Source organism: Spermophilus citellus (genome assembly GCF_964194105.1).
Source record: "Spermophilus citellus genome assembly, chromosome: 5".
In the NCBI taxonomy this organism is placed as follows: domain Eukaryota; kingdom Metazoa; phylum Chordata; class Mammalia; order Rodentia; family Sciuridae; genus Spermophilus; species Spermophilus citellus.
This window is the reverse complement of record NC_138186.1, coordinates 40174356-40190199: the sequence shown is the minus strand read 5'-3', so window position 1 is coordinate 40190199 and position 15844 is coordinate 40174356. Positions and strand designations below refer to the sequence as shown.

The following is a 15844-nucleotide window of genomic DNA, read 5'->3' as shown; positions in this document are numbered from 1 at the left end:
ATGAAAACTTACAAATTTCTGGCAACTCTCCTTATAAATATGTGCAAGTACAACAAAACATAAAAATTAACACAAAACGTCAGTGGATAGATCCTCTGGTATTTTACAGACCTGTTTTTTTTTAAATCCTAATTTGTCTTCTATTTATCCTTTTTATTTTTTTCATACAGGGAATTGAACCCAGGGCCTTGTTCATGCTAAGCATGCACTCTACCACTAGTTGCACCCCAGCCCTTAATTTACCATTTTTTTCCATCCCTCATTCTTTTACCTCTAGCTCCTAGACTCTCTTTCTACCTTAGGGAAACTTCAAACTTAGAGAGTCTTGGTAAGGAGGCAAATACCTCTTCCCTCCATAAGGGATGCAACTCACTTTCTTAAACATTCTTGCAAGTAGATACTACATGAAGCTTTAATTCCACTGGTCAGATGACCACATGCTGAACTCTGTCCCTCAACCTGATAACACAGAGAGGCTGGGACTGTGCAGAATGATTTAGCAAGGGTAGTGTGAATGGCAATAGTGATTCCTAGTTTTCAGGAGCAGAAGGAAAGTAGTCCCACCTGCAATTCCAGTGTCCAGCATCAAGATGTCAGTGGTGTGAGTAGTGGCATCTGTGTCTGGCAGTAGGGATGGTGAAGCCTAAATGGGACTTGACCTAGAGTGGTATTATGGATCTGTTTCTAGTTGTGTAGCCTTAAGGCCAGTTGGTTCTGTGGAATTTTCCAAAATAAAATGAATTGCAATATTACATATATAAAATCCTTTATGTTTAAATGGGAAAAACCAGCATTCTATTCTTTATTGCAAGCTGTGAGTGAGAGATCAATCTGGGAAATGGTTTGGGACAGCAAAATTAGAGATTTACATTATCCTAAGCTGAGAGCTTCTTTCTGTATTTTCCACTTGGCTGCACCCCTGTAGAGAAAATGGCATTTTTCTCTCAACAACATGTCTCATAATTGGCAAAACATTTATTCCTTATTCTTTCCCAGGAAAAAATAACATTTAAATGTGGAATCTCCACTCTAGCCATTCTGATCACTGAATTCAGTAATTCCCATCTGAATACCAGGATTGCTGGAGTAAAGCTTATTAAACAATTCTCAGGTCTCTCTACACACCCACTGTGTCAGAATATTGATTCTAGATTCTAGGATTTACTTATTTAATAAGTCTTACAGGGGAGAAACATAACTGGGTAAACCTTTTCTATATTCTTGCTCCTGCAAGTATGATTTGCAGACCAGCAGCATCAGTAACACCTTGCCATACATAGCAATCTCCTGCTGTACCTTAGACCATGTGTCAAGGTGACACTCAGGGGATCGCTGTGCACAGGAATGTCTGTGACTCCCTTCTTGAGGTGGTAACAGAACTTTTTCAGTATCCTCCAGACCTAGAAGCTGGCCATACCTCCAGGATCTGGCCATACATCTAATTTTTCAATGATTATGTTCAGGACACACTAGATTCTTTGTTCTCCCCAGAACACACAGACAGGATCCTACCCTAGGGGTATCAGCATGTAAGGAATCCCCCAAATCTCCTCTGGCTTAGGAAAAGCTTCCTTTAGACTCTTTGACAAATTCCTTCATGTCTTTCAAATATCCTCAAAGGCCACCTTGCCAGTGATGATCACTCTGCCAGTCCTGTAAAATAGCCATCTTCCCAGGCTCCATACACCCACACTCAGGATCACCTTCCCTATAACAATTACAATCTCCTAACCTGAACAGTGTTCTTATTTGTTTAATCAGAGCATTTATTTAATCATATTTATTAAATCTGCCTCTTCCCACCAGAACCCATGTTCTAAAACATTGGAAGTTTTAAACTCTTTTTTAGTTCCTGCTGCATTATAGATGAAAATATAGCATATCATATAGCCTATGCTCAATAAATGACAGTTGAATGAATGACTCCTGTAGAACACCTCCTTATTCTAGAGACACTATCTTTATTTATGGAGTCTCAGAGGAGCAAACACTGCTCTGAGGCAGCTGTAGTGAATGTCCTTCATTTTCACACTGAGGTCAGGACCAACTAGGCTATTCTTACAAGTGCTGCCCTCCCTCCTCCTTCACTCCCTTCTTCCCGCTATTTCATATCACCCTTCTCACACTCTACAGCATAGGACTGCATTTTTCTCTTCAAAATAGCACAGTTCTTGACTTATACATCTTATATTCCAAACAAAAAAAAATCTAAATTAGACTCTGCTTTATAAATGCACAGGTTGAATTGAAACAAGGGCGAGGCTAGTTATAGCTAAAGACAGGAAAAAAGGAGAGGTGATCAGAAAAGACAGAAAACTAATAGGAATTTGAGATATTAAAAATATATTAAGATGAGATATTATAAAATCCATTCTCTCTGCTAATTTTAGAATCGGGTTCCCTTAAAATATTGAGAAAAAGATGAAAAATACAACCCAGAAACTACTCCTGAAGGAAGTCACAAGATGGAGGAGTCTGAAAATTCACCACTTGTCACCAGAGACTTTGTGCAAGAGCTGTCCTGGGCCCCTCCAATGACAAAGTGCTTCCTCTTGCTATAGAGATAGGCACACTCATAGGAGAATGAGATCAAAACTTCTACAAATAACAAGAACAGGCATAGTCCCCTATATAAAACGAAAACACATAAAAGATGGAGACTTAAGGTCAGGGCTTAGGCTTGAGCCAAGATTGAGCCAGCCACATAAATCCCTCACTGCCTCTGGTACCAGACACAGGACAAAACTCTGTATCCTTATAATCACAGGTCCTGGTGGAATAATGTTCTAATGAGGGACAAGGACAAAGGAGATGAAGATGACCCAGCCAGGAAGCAACCATATCTAAGCCCATAACAGACTAAATTAAGGACATAGCCTGGTCCACACTTGGGTTTTGACAGCCTTCTCTTGCCCCTACATTTAATGGACTCAGTACAACAAGTAACATGTATTCTCAAAGTTTTCAGATTTTATTTCCTCTTTCAAAGGAGAATGTTCCTCTCCTTTATTGAACCCATCAACCACACTTCATAGCTGGAATTTACAGAACAAATCCATATTCAGATTCTCATTTTCAACAGGGAAGTAAGAAGTGGCAGCACAGCACACCGTAAAGCTAAGACAGGGGTAGAAGCATGCATGGGCTCTCTCTCATCCAGTGAGGAGGTCCACTGAACAGGGTAGAGGAGAGTGTGGCTGTGGAGTCGCTAATCAAGACCTCCAGAGACAAGCAGGAAGCAGGTCTGATTTTATTGCAGCAGTTACCATGTATATATACTCAGGAAGTAGCTAAGTAGATTACAGACAGCCACCAATACAATTTCTGGCCAACTGTCCGTGCAGCGAACAATCAAAGAGCAGACCCTGGAGCAAGCACAGGGACTGCAACTGCAGCTTCACACCCAGGGCTGTGCCTATAGGGTAAGCGAATTGTCACTTACGTGCCTAGCATATGCCATGTATGCAGTACTCCATGCACTTGTCCACACAGTGTCATCCCAGCCCTGTGTCTGCTAGAACAGGAAAGTCTACAGGGGAAGAGAACACAGATCAGTGTGGGGCAGGGGTCTTGATTCTCAGGGATGAGCTGTTCTTATTTCCTTACTTATGCTGATAGGAACAGAGACACATAAATATAGTCAGATGTGAACTGCACAATGAGAAATCAGGAGCTCTTGAAACCATCATCAGGATGGAGAGATGTGAATAAATCTTGTATGGTTCAATTCTACCCATGACAGCTGTCTTGTGCTGTAGAATAAAGTAATCATGAACAAATCAGATCAGTACCTATAAGTGGCAACATTCTGAAAGGTTAAAATTTAGAGAGTCCCTGTAGCCCAGTCATGTCCTCTTTGCCCCACCTTCTTTCCCTCTTCATGCTTTCCAGTGACTCACCTCTTCAAATTGTGAGTGACTTATCAGATCCCACAGGAGATATGGCTAAAGGAGAGATTATGGAGTGGGTTAACTCCCCCATGGACTCCCAAATACACTATCCCAAAGGTCTTAGGATCAACCCCTTTAAACTTACAGGCAGGCTGAGCATAACTCTCTCTTTTTCTACCTTTAAAAAGAAAAAAAAAAAATCCTGTGAGAGGCCTAGAGGAGGCAAGGCCAAAAGGGTACAGGATGTGCAAATCCTAGACCTAGGGAAGTTTTCAGAACTGTAATTGCAGACCCAGGGAAGGATCAGAAGGCATGAGGACAGGAGATGTGCAGGAACTGAACCAGTTGTCCTCCTGAAAGTCTGACCTCAGCAGGGCTTTCTCTTCTGACCTCTGGCTTTTGGGAAACAGGTCTGCGTCACTACAATAACCGGGTGATAAATTTGTCCTTCATCTTCACATTGCTTTACGGTAATGTAAACATCAGTAAACAGGCTCCAAGCTGGGTAAGTCTTTGTACATGGATGGTACTTCCCAGTCTGTGCTGATCATATTCTGAAAGTCACAATCCTGAATGCTAGAAACTTATGTGTTGAATTCTGAAATATTAAAGTCTCTAAAGTCTAAAATCTCAAAAATCATAACTCTCAACAATTAAAATCCCAAATGTTGAAATGCTGAAAGCTGATTTCCCACTGTAAATTTCTTTGTGGGAAAAAGGCTACTTATATTAGAGGGGTAGAAAGCCAAATTCTGGGGAATTGGCCAAGCAATACAAGCTACAACAAAAATGTGTATAAGAGTGTGTCATTGGGCTGGGGATGTGGCTCAAGCGGTAGCGCGCTCGCCTGGCATGCGTGCGGCCCGGGTTCGATTCTCAGCACCACATACCAACAAAGATGTTGTGTCCACCGAGAACTAAAAAATAAATATTAAAAATTCTCTCTCTCTCTCTCTCTCTCTCTCTCTCTCTCTCTCTCTCTCTCTCTCTCCCCCCTCTCTCACTCTCTAAAAAAAAAAAAAAAAAAAAAAGAGTGTGTCATTTGTCTACATTGGCATCTCTTCAGCTGATGAAATTGCAGAAGCTTTTAATGAATTAAAGATGTTTTTGTCTGAAGGAGCCAGTGATGTTACTGATAATTATGTGCAGAGGAAGACATTTATTTAATGGTGTTCAATCACCAGTATTGCTTCTGCTCAGTTTATGGTGTTTTTGAGTGCATACAGATGGGTTTCCACACACCCCAAACACTACAGAAGTGTGGCACAGCAGATTGCAAAAATTAATAAGTAATTATTATATCAGTGTATATCAAATTTTGGAAGAATTTAAAAGCAGTATTGCCACATAAAAAACGAATGTGAACATATTCTCCAAGAAAAGCCACAGCTTAAAAGAAAAAAAAAAGAGCCACTACTCATTATGATACGAGACTTCAGAATATAGTTAATGATTATGAAAGTGTACCAGTTTTTATGAACTATGTCCATTAATTATTGTTTTCTATCCCTGTAATATACTTTCTTCATATTTCAAGTTCTTCTTAGTTTTCCCCCACTATTTAAAATTATCAGCATTATTTAAAATTTTTTTCCTGTTTTTTATTTCATCTTTACAACATCTAATAATGGAGGTATAAACTGTATAAGGCTTTCAGAGAGTCTCAATTTATTTTATGGTTTTTGCAAATGTGACTGTGAAAGTACATTATCAGAATGTTGGCTGTGTGTAAGCATTGTAACATGTATGTAAAAACACTGAAACTTTCTTGATAAATGAAGAAATGTCTTTTTTACATATCTATATTTGTGAAAGACAAAAACTTCTCAAGATTTTGACTTTCTTTTTGATAACTGCATATTTGATGTTGATTTCTTGTGCATTCTGATTTACCTTGTCAAAAGATTTAGGTTGTCTAATACGGTATTTCAGTATACAGTAGTAGGTATAAAGCTGGGATACACAGTTACTAACTATAGTGATAGATATTCACACATTTTGCTTGTTCACCTATTTAGGAATATGGTTCATCTGCTTATAATTATTATACCTGTGCAACTGTTGTTAGTATAGCTGAACATTTTTTCATACAAAAATATTTTATTGCATATTTTATGGTGTAAAGTAGTTTCTGACATGTTCTGTCATGTCTCTAAAATAAATCCCTTTTGAAAATGCAAATAAATGTCTTTCAGTGAATTACTTTTTTTCCTCAGACTTATATTTTGGGAGTTTTAATCTTTTGGAGATTTAAATATTTGAGATTATGGCTTTCAGTATCATGTCTTTTGTAGGTCAAACCCTTCTTAGTTAAAAAGTCAAGAAAAAGTACTTGGGGCTTGGAATTCCCCACTGGGAAAGAAAACTCAGACCTCACCCTTACCCTACCTGAGTTCTTCTTCCTCCACATCATAACAGCAGCAACAGCTCCAAGGAGAACCAGGCCAGCAACCATTACCACAAAGGTGATGGAGACCTGGGGAGACCTCTCTGGGAAAGGAAGGGAAGATAAATGACCCTGGCTCTCAGTTTTAAGCCCTGACCCTGCTGAGGGTCTCCAAAGAACGGCTCCTGTTTTCCTGACCACAGACCCTGTGCCCTCATCCCTCCTTACCCCATCTCAGGATGAGGGGCTCAGGCAAACCCTCATGCTGCACATGGCACGTGTATCTCTGCTCTTCTCCAGAAGATACCACTACAGCTGCCCATTTCTGGAATTTTCCATCCCCTACAGGCCTGGTCTCCACAAGCTCCATTTCCTGGGTTTGGTCCTCCCCATCCCATTGCCAAGTCAGGGTGATCTCCGCAGGGTAGAACCCCAGAGCCCAGCACATCAGGGTGACCTCATGGTCAGAGATGGGGTGGTGGGTGATGTATGTCAATGGGGGATCTGCAGATAAGACTCAGTTAATTGGGACATTTTGCATGGGGCACTGAAGAATGGACAGGACAATAGTTGTGAGGTGAGAACATAAAACCCAGACACTAAGCAGGATTCAGGAATCTGGGATAATATTCCTATTTTTTCTTATGTTCTAGAATCAGGGTGAGACAGCCAAGAGGATGATGCTCCAAGCTTCTAAGAAATACTTTAGATTCTGATCTAAGTGGAGACTGACAGCTGAGGAAAAGATGGCCTCCGACTTCCAAAGTCGTTGGGTTGGGATAAAGAACAAAGCCTGAAAGTCACCCTGTGATGCCCTAGGTTGCTGCCAGAGTCAAAGGAAACTGATCACTTATTTTTAAGGTTTGTCTTCCCTCCAGCCTTAGGACTCCTTGGTTGTAATTAAGAGACATGTGGTTCTTAGAGTCACTCTCTGGTACAGCTTTTGGAAACCAAGTTGAACATAACTCTCATCCATATCTTGTCAACATAAAATAACAATCTCTTTTGGTTAAATATAAAGTATTGTCAATAAGTCTGAAAACTTAAAAGTAAACATAGTTTTACAAAGATGTTTGTTGTTTATGTACAATTTTTATTTATAGAATAATTTTTTTAGAATTTGTGAGACGATTTCTCTTCAAGATTTTAACACTTCTAATGAGATATTTAAAATTTGGTAATCTATCTTTTTAAATTCAACTTATTTTCCAAATATTCATAATATTTACTTGCAAAGTTTTATTCTGATTCTTATTAAATTTTTATACTTGAAGCATGTTATTATTTGGTGTTCTTTTATTAAAAATAAATAATTTTAACAGAGATTAAGGCTGAAGAATAATTTAAGTACAGACAGGTAATTCTAGGGAATATAATAAATAGAGTGGATAGTATTAAAACACATTGCAAAAGAAGACTAGGTTGTAGTTAGAAGACACTGTATTTAAAACAGATTGCAAAAGAAGACTAGGATGTAGTTAGATGACATTAATAAGGTAACTTAGGCACTATCTTTGTAAACCTTGCATTTCTCTGTTCATAAAATATAATTCAATTGACATTAGTAATCTTTACTACTCTTATTTAAATTTAAATTTTAAAATATAATTCAATTGACATTAGTAATCTTTACTACTCTTATTTAAATTTAAATTTTATTGATGGATTAGGATAGTCAAGTATTTAATAAGCACTACAATTATCTGAATAATGGAAAATCTTAAACCTTCAAACAATACATATAAAATCCACTATAAATTATATTCTCATATCCACAAGAAAATGAAAGCTCTTAATAATTTTAATGCATTCATTGTACTTTTAGTAAACATTTTATCTAACTTTTTTTCAGTCCATTTGTTTTACACCTATTATGCCATAAGTTAATAGGGACTTTGTTCCAGCAGCCCAGGCTCCTTCCCACTGTGTTTCACAACATATGCTCCTTCTGGCAGGGCAGGCTGAAGATGCAGTTGGACTCAGGTACCGTTTTCTTTTGTTTCCTCCTTTATCTAATCATTGTTTTTTTCCACATTTTCTGGAAGCTATCTTGACTCTTAGAGTGCTTACTATTTTCAACAATCATTAATTCTCCTGGAAATAATCTTGTCCTTAATTGTTTGTTTATTACAGTACCAATAGCATGCTGGGTAACACTGTAGACTATTCCAATTTTGTAGTGGTAAGATTTGGAGCACACATTCCCATGGTTTCTATCTATCTTATAGATTCACACACATGTGACCAAAGGAACAACTCCATGATTTTTAATAGGCCTAGAGAACATGTATCAGCTACCTCTCTTTCCCTCTGTGACTATCATTTTGATGAAATACTGGAAGATGGCAAGTCTTTAGTTAACTTTGTAATATAGTATTTCAAAACACAACTGTTATATGTAGAACTCAGTATAATTCCACAAAAGGAAAATATTCTTGTTACTAACATCTGTATTGATAAATAAAACATTATAAACAAAGTGGAAGCCTTCCCTGTGCATGTATTCAGGCCCTAAGCAGAATTAATTATATAGGCAGAGCCTTATTGTTTCTATGCTGTTTTAAACTTGTTATTATAGAAATTTATTAAAATTTATAGGAAATTCACAGAAATAATTGAATTTCCATGTAACTGTCATCTAGCAAATGTTAACATTATAAATATCCATCATAGTAATTCTTAGTATCAGGAAACTGACACAGGTACAGCATTACAGAATTAGAATTTCACTATTTTTTAAATTAATACTTTCTTTTTTCCATTCTAGAATTCAATCTGGAATACCAATTTATTTTCAGTTTGTCTTCCCTGTCACTCTATAACAGTTCATTAGCTATTTTTTTTTTTAAATTTTGTCTTTCATGATCTTAGTATTTTTGAAAAACATTGGTCAATTGTTTCATGGAATATCCCTTACTTTGGATTTACCTAGTGCTTTATCATGATTATGTTAATCTTATGCATTTTTGGCATAAAAACCACAGAAGTGATGTTGGACCCTTCTCATATCTTTGTAGAGTGTGTTATTCTTTTTTTTTTTTTAAAGAGAGATAGATAGATAGAGAGAGAGAGAGATTTTAATATTTATTTTTTAGTTATCGGCAGACACAGCATCTTTGTATGTGGTGCTGAAGATCAAACCTGGGCCGCACGCATGCCAGGCGATTGCGCTACCACTTGAGCCACATCCCCACTCCAAGTGTGTTATTCTTAACCATGTGATTAGGGAGGTATCTTCAGGTTTGAAAGCTTACTATTTTTCCATTTGTAACTGATAAATGACTTAGGAGAAATACTTCTTAAATGTTTTAATTAGGGCATTTATTATTATGCATAATATTGGGATTCATTTTGAATAATCATACATGCGTGGAATATCATTTGCTCCATTTAAGTCTCGAGTACTTTCTCTTTTCTTCCCTTCCTCTATCCCTTATTCCCCTTCTTCTACTGGTCTTCCTTCTACTTACTTATTGCTTTTTACATGTATGTGTATGGCATGACTTGATCATTTTTTCCTTTTTGTATGTAGTACTGAGGATTAGAACCCAGGGCTTTGTGCATGCAAGGCAAACACTCTGCAAATTGAATCATATCTCCAGCCTTGACTTGGTCAATTTTATACCACTGTTCCTTTTCCTATCTCTCCTCCTTTTCTCTCAATCCCTTTCCTTTACTCCAATTATCTCCCTTCTACTTTTATGGAATTCCCCCACCTTTCCCCCATAACTTTTCTCTAGCTTATGCATATGAAAGAAAATATTTGACAACTGACTTACTTCACTTAGCATTATGTTCTCCATTTCCATTCATTTAGCAGAAAATTCTATAATTGAATTGTATTTTTTCTTTATGGCTGAGTAAACTTCATATTGTGTGTGTGTGTGTGTGTGTGTGTGTGTGTATGTATATATATATATATATATATATATATATATATATATATATATATATATCACATTTTCTTTACCCATTTATCTGTTGCTGCACACCTGGGATGGTTCCATAACTTGGGTATTGTGAATTGCACTGCTATGAGCTTTGATGTGGTTGTTTCACTTTAGTAGGCTGATTTTAGTGGGACTGCAAATTATCATAACCACTGTGGAAAGGAGCATGGAGATTCTTCAAAAGACTAGGAATAGAAACACCATATATGACCCAACTATTTCACTCCTTGGTATTTATCCTGTTGGGACCTCTTACCTCCCTTGGGACCGCGGTCATTATTGGGTGTTGGCTGAGGTGGCCTCATGGGTTCTTCCAGAGCATTTCTGTATATGTAACCTGCCTGGATTGGCATGAGCAGGCTAAAAGCCCACAAACAGGCTTTTTTGACTTTAGCCCCGCCTAATGGTTTAATCTGAAATCTGCCTAGGCCCCTTAGTGATAGTATGTAATTGCCCCTTATTAGTTCTCGCTGCTGTCTATTCTTACCCCCTCCTATCACTATATAACCTTGTCCCTGACACAATAAAATTGAGATTGCGGCACCTCTATGGTTGACTCAACTCCTGACTCAGTGTGATTCTTGGCCAGGCTGGGTGGTGGGCTGGGTCTCGACACTCATCATCTTGCTCAGCCCTGGAGACACTAACTGGTCTAGTGTGCTTCACTACTTCTTTCGGAGGGTGGTTCCGACATTATCCAAAATGAGAAGTACTTTCAAACTTTGAAACTATTCTCCTCAAAATGTCACCCAGATATTTAGCATCTGTTGGTGAGTCTTGCTGTAACAACTATCTTGGTTTTAGCCTAATGGTAATGTTTCCTTCATTCCCTATCCATTGTTAATTGGGATGCTCTTTAAATATGGACTCAAATGTTTGTTTTATTTTGTGAGTTATAACACAATAGTATCATTATTTTTTTTCTTGCTCAAATTGTTTCAACATTGGCCATGGGGAGCTCCTTCATGTTGACTTCTGTGTCCTTTCAATATGCCCCATTGTTTCTCAAACTCTTCTTTACTTTCTAGTACCCCATATTTTCTAGGATTATCTCATCTTTTTCTGCTTTATCCCTGGAGTCTAAGACTTCTCAAACAAATCCTGGTACCTTTTATTAGAGAATGGTGCACAGAAACCAAATATCTAGGCACTAGATGCACTGTTTGTCACTGAGTGTCATTGTTTCTATACCTGTTTAGCAGAGAGAAACAGGAAATATATATGACATGCTAACCCATGCACACACACACATGTATGCCATTTCATTTCTCTTTCTCAGTAGATATATGTGATGTGAATACATGTTTCATATGAATTTTATATACACACATACACATACACACAAATCTGAAACCACGAAATCATACCAGTACCAGTGAAATTCAATATCACAAGGTTCATCCCAGTGTTTCTCATTCTTGTTGCCATCATTCTTTCTTTTCTTATTTTCTCATTTATTTTTAATTTTGGTAAGCAAAGTAGTTTCAGAGTAGTTAATCTTAACTCATTGAGAAGCAGATATGAACTAGAGAAAAGGATTTTTGTAGATTTAAAAATTATCTTTAGCTTTGCAATATCCACATTACTTTTTTCAAGTTTTTAAACTTAAACATAAGTTATCATCTCACAACTCTAAAGACTAGAAGTCTGAGATTAAGGAACTAGCAGGTTTATTTGGGCTGAGACATGTCTTCCTGACTTGTAGATTTTTGTCTCCTCCTCCCTGTGTCTTTACTTGGCTTTCCCGCTGTACTATTATATATCCTAATCTCCTCATTTTATAAGAACAAACATCAGTGGTAATGGATTAGAGAGCCCCCCCATGGCCTCATCTAATCTTACTTCCCTCTTTTAAAATTCTCCCAATGCAGTCACATTCCAAGATAGTGGTGGTTAGATCTTCAATATATAAATTTTAGAGAAATACAATTTTCCAGGGGTACATATCTTAGCTCTTTTTTCCTCATCCTTTAAGTATAGTTATTTTATTTTATTTATATATTTTTAAATTTTATTATAACATATCCCATTTAGGCCCCACTCACATCCTAAGTGGTTTTAGTTACTCATTCATTTGTGGAAGTATGCCAAACATGACTATGTTTCTAAGAGTTAAAACTATGCAGAAAGATATATTCAGAAAAACATCACCTCTTAAACCTTCTTAACTTGCTCCAGTTCTCCTGTCTATTTCATCCCTTTCTACCCATTTCTTGCATGGAATCACTAATCAGTTTCTGGTTTCTCCTTCTCATGTTTCTTTTGCCCAAATAAGACACTACACATATTTTATTACTGTTTTTCTTATGAAAAGGGCAGACTACTAAAGATACTTGTTTGTATTTTGATTATTTCACTTGGTAGAACCTGGATATTACTCAAAGTTATTTCCTATAAAAACAAATTGTTAAAGCATTAACTTAAATTATACAATAATAGAGGGACCTTGTGATTCCTGACATAATCACTAAAAGAAGAGTAAAATAATGTATTTACAATGAGCAAATAGGAAATAAAAATATCATATTAAAATAATACCTCATTAATTATAAAGACATAAATTCAGAAGAATGAAAGATTAACAAAATACTGGATTAATTGAAAACAAAAAGAATAATAGCTATAAACCCAAATATAACAATAATTAAATAAATGTTAAATGTTATTAATTATCTGAAGAAATAAAAATATTTTCAGAGTATATTTAAAAATACTAAGGTAAATACTACATATGAGAATGTGAACAATAAGAAAAAGACGTACCCTGTGAACATAATACAAAAGAAAACCATCATATTAATACCAAACAAAATACATATTAAGGAAAAAACTTACTAGGATTAAGAAGGGAAATTCATAATGTTGAAATAGTTAGCTAATTGGGATTTTAAAATAATCCTAATTATATACATAATTTCAAAATATGAAGTAAAGTAAGACAAATAAAAGAGAAATAGATGAAATCATACCTGTATTGGAAGAATAATTGACAGAAAACTTATACAACCATAAACAAAGAAATAGCAAGTTGGAATAGCACAATTAACAAAAATTACCTAATAAATATAGAGGTTGTATTGACACCAACAAATACATAAAAATTTTTCTTTCAATCATACACAAATTTCACAAAAAGTTGACCATATATTGAATAATAAATCAAGAAAGAATGCTTTCAAAATCTTGAAGCATAGAGCATTTTTCCTGACAAAAGTGAAATAAGGGGCTGGGAATTTGGCTCAAGTGGTAGTGCACTCGCCTTGCATACGTGAGGCACTGGGTTTAATCCTCAACACCACATAAAAATAAATAAGTGAAATAAATTCATGCTATCTATCTACAACTAAAAAATAAATATGTAAAAAAGTGAAATCAGGATAGAAATCAATAACATATAGTACATTAATTAAGTGTTCTTAATACATAAAAACTTCAAACATAGAGAAATGCAGATAGATTAACAAGATCAGCCACATATGCAGCAACTTTACATTAACAATTTATCACTATCTTGCTAATTGTGACTTATCTACTTTCTGTAACATTTTTTGCTGTATTTTTAAAAGAAGTAAACCCCATGTATAATATTATTTAAATCATAAACATTTTAAAACAAAAATTAACAATATTTTCTCAATATTCCTTATCAGTTCAACTTGAGATTTTCCTAAGTGTCTTAAAATGAACTTTTATCTTTGGTTTGTTCAGATCAAGACCCAAACAAGGTCTATACCTCGTATTTGTTGGTATGTTTCATGAATACTTTTTAATATATAACACAAGTCAGAAAACATTCTCTGTAAAGGGCCAGATATTTAATATGCTAGGTATTGTGGCCACAACAATCTCTATAGCAATGAATAAACTAATTATAGCATAAAAATAGCCACAGAAAGTAATTCAGAGTGTCTTAAGTTTCAACAAAATTTTATTTATACAAATAGGCAAGAGGTCAAATTTTGCCTTGTGGTTTAGTTTGCATATCAACCCTTAGATTACAGATCTATAAACTGAAGTTTTACTTGTAGAAATTAATAAGATATGATAATTTTATTACTTGGTACAGGAAATAACCCTAAGAGTTATAAAATTAATAAACCCCTTTTGGCAAACCCTTTCTTTATCTATATCCCTTTACGTTTAAACCCTGATCTCCTGTTATTTTATACTTTGCTGGTTCACTCATTATTGAACCCAAATAAACCTTAACATCTGTTTGTATGGGAATTTTGCTTTAAGACAGAACACATCTTGACTGGATTTTTATGCAAAGACAAGAGATGCTCTATGTAGAAAAGAGGTTAAAACATTTTTTCTTCGTATTTTAAAGCTCATAGTCACATTAGGTATTATTTAGGTGCTATTTAAGGTTACTTTAAAATATGAATAAGGAGAAGAAAAAGCACCAGAGAGGCAGCATCCTGTGTTGCTCTGTGACCCAGGTCTCACCTAGTCAAAATACAGCATCACAGAGAGTGTGAGAGGACCCCTATACAGTGGATTTTATCAGAATTCACCAGCACTGCAACACCTGCACAGGAAGCACAGGAATCAGAGCCTCAGCATTCCAGTAGGACTCAGGACTCCAGACTGAAAGCCTGCAGTTCTAGCCCAAACACAGCTCTCAAGCAGCTTAGCAGAATCACATATCAGCACCTCTGCAGAACTCCAGACAGCTCTGCTCCCAAGTAGGTCACACAGCTGCTACTTACCCACAGCACAAGGCCATCGTCCAACTCCCCCCACCTCACCAGATACCCCAGAGTTGGAATCAGACCCACTCCATCTTGGATAACATTTCTCACCATATTTGGTGAGTGCAGCTCTCAGATTAGATCTCCATCTGGCCAGGTACCTGGTTCCCAACTCCCCTCTCTCCCCAGTGGTGATAACTTGGCACAGTGACCACCCAACACAAAAACAGCTCTCAATTGTTCAGGTGTGCATTGCAACCAGGGCACTGCCCACTTGATGTGAGCCTGGGGGTGAGAGGTTCACAGTTGGGAACTGCTAAGTCAGAGAGAAGATGGCTCTAAAGTTTGGAGAATAACAGAGAGACCAGGATCTGGGAAATCTCCAGACATGAGAGGGAGATGATACTGGACTCTCAAGTCAGAGAAGCAGCCCCCAAGAGAGACCTGTGAGGTGCAATTTTCCTGCTGTGACTGGTGGGCAGCACTCCCCACTCCCAGATGCTCTACATTAAGTCCAGTCTTCTCACCCTGGTTACCTACACCACCCTGAAGGCAGAGATATCAGCTTAAAACAGACAACCCCACCTACTGGATGACAAGCAGGAAAGAAATGGATCTCTAAAACTAGAAACAACCCTGGTAATTTCTTTTGAGTTTTTTTCTTCCTCTTCTATCTTTGTATCCTCCAGCCCTCACATCCCCAACATATATGAAACTAAGAACTCTGCATGAAATAGGACTTTGAGGACTGAGTCATCTGAATAGTATAATAGACAGAAGTTGCATATGCCCTGTTTTTCTCTTCTTCTCTCTTTTTTCTTCTTTCCTTCTTCTCTCTTTCTTTCTCTTTTTTTAATTTTTCTTTCCAACTCCAAATTTTACTACTTTTAAATCCTGTAATTTTCTAAATACATATGTGTGTTT

At 36.7% G+C, this 15844-nt stretch overlaps 1 protein-coding gene across 1 annotated transcript; it reads right to left on the bottom strand.

Moving 5' to 3' along the window:
- Window positions 1–6108: 6108 nt before the first annotated feature.
- LOC308649331 (putative HLA class I histocompatibility antigen, alpha chain H) lies at window positions 6109–14955 on the bottom strand (the record flags this gene model as incomplete). The annotated part of the gene is made up of 4 exons (XM_081294945.1): window positions 6109–6380; window positions 6505–6780; window positions 10483–10586; window positions 14939–14955. The coding sequence occupies 4 exons, from the start codon at window positions 14953–14955 to the stop codon at window positions 6109–6111; spliced, it is 669 nt and encodes a 222-aa protein (XP_081151071.1).
- Window positions 14956–15844: the final 889 nt, after the last annotated feature.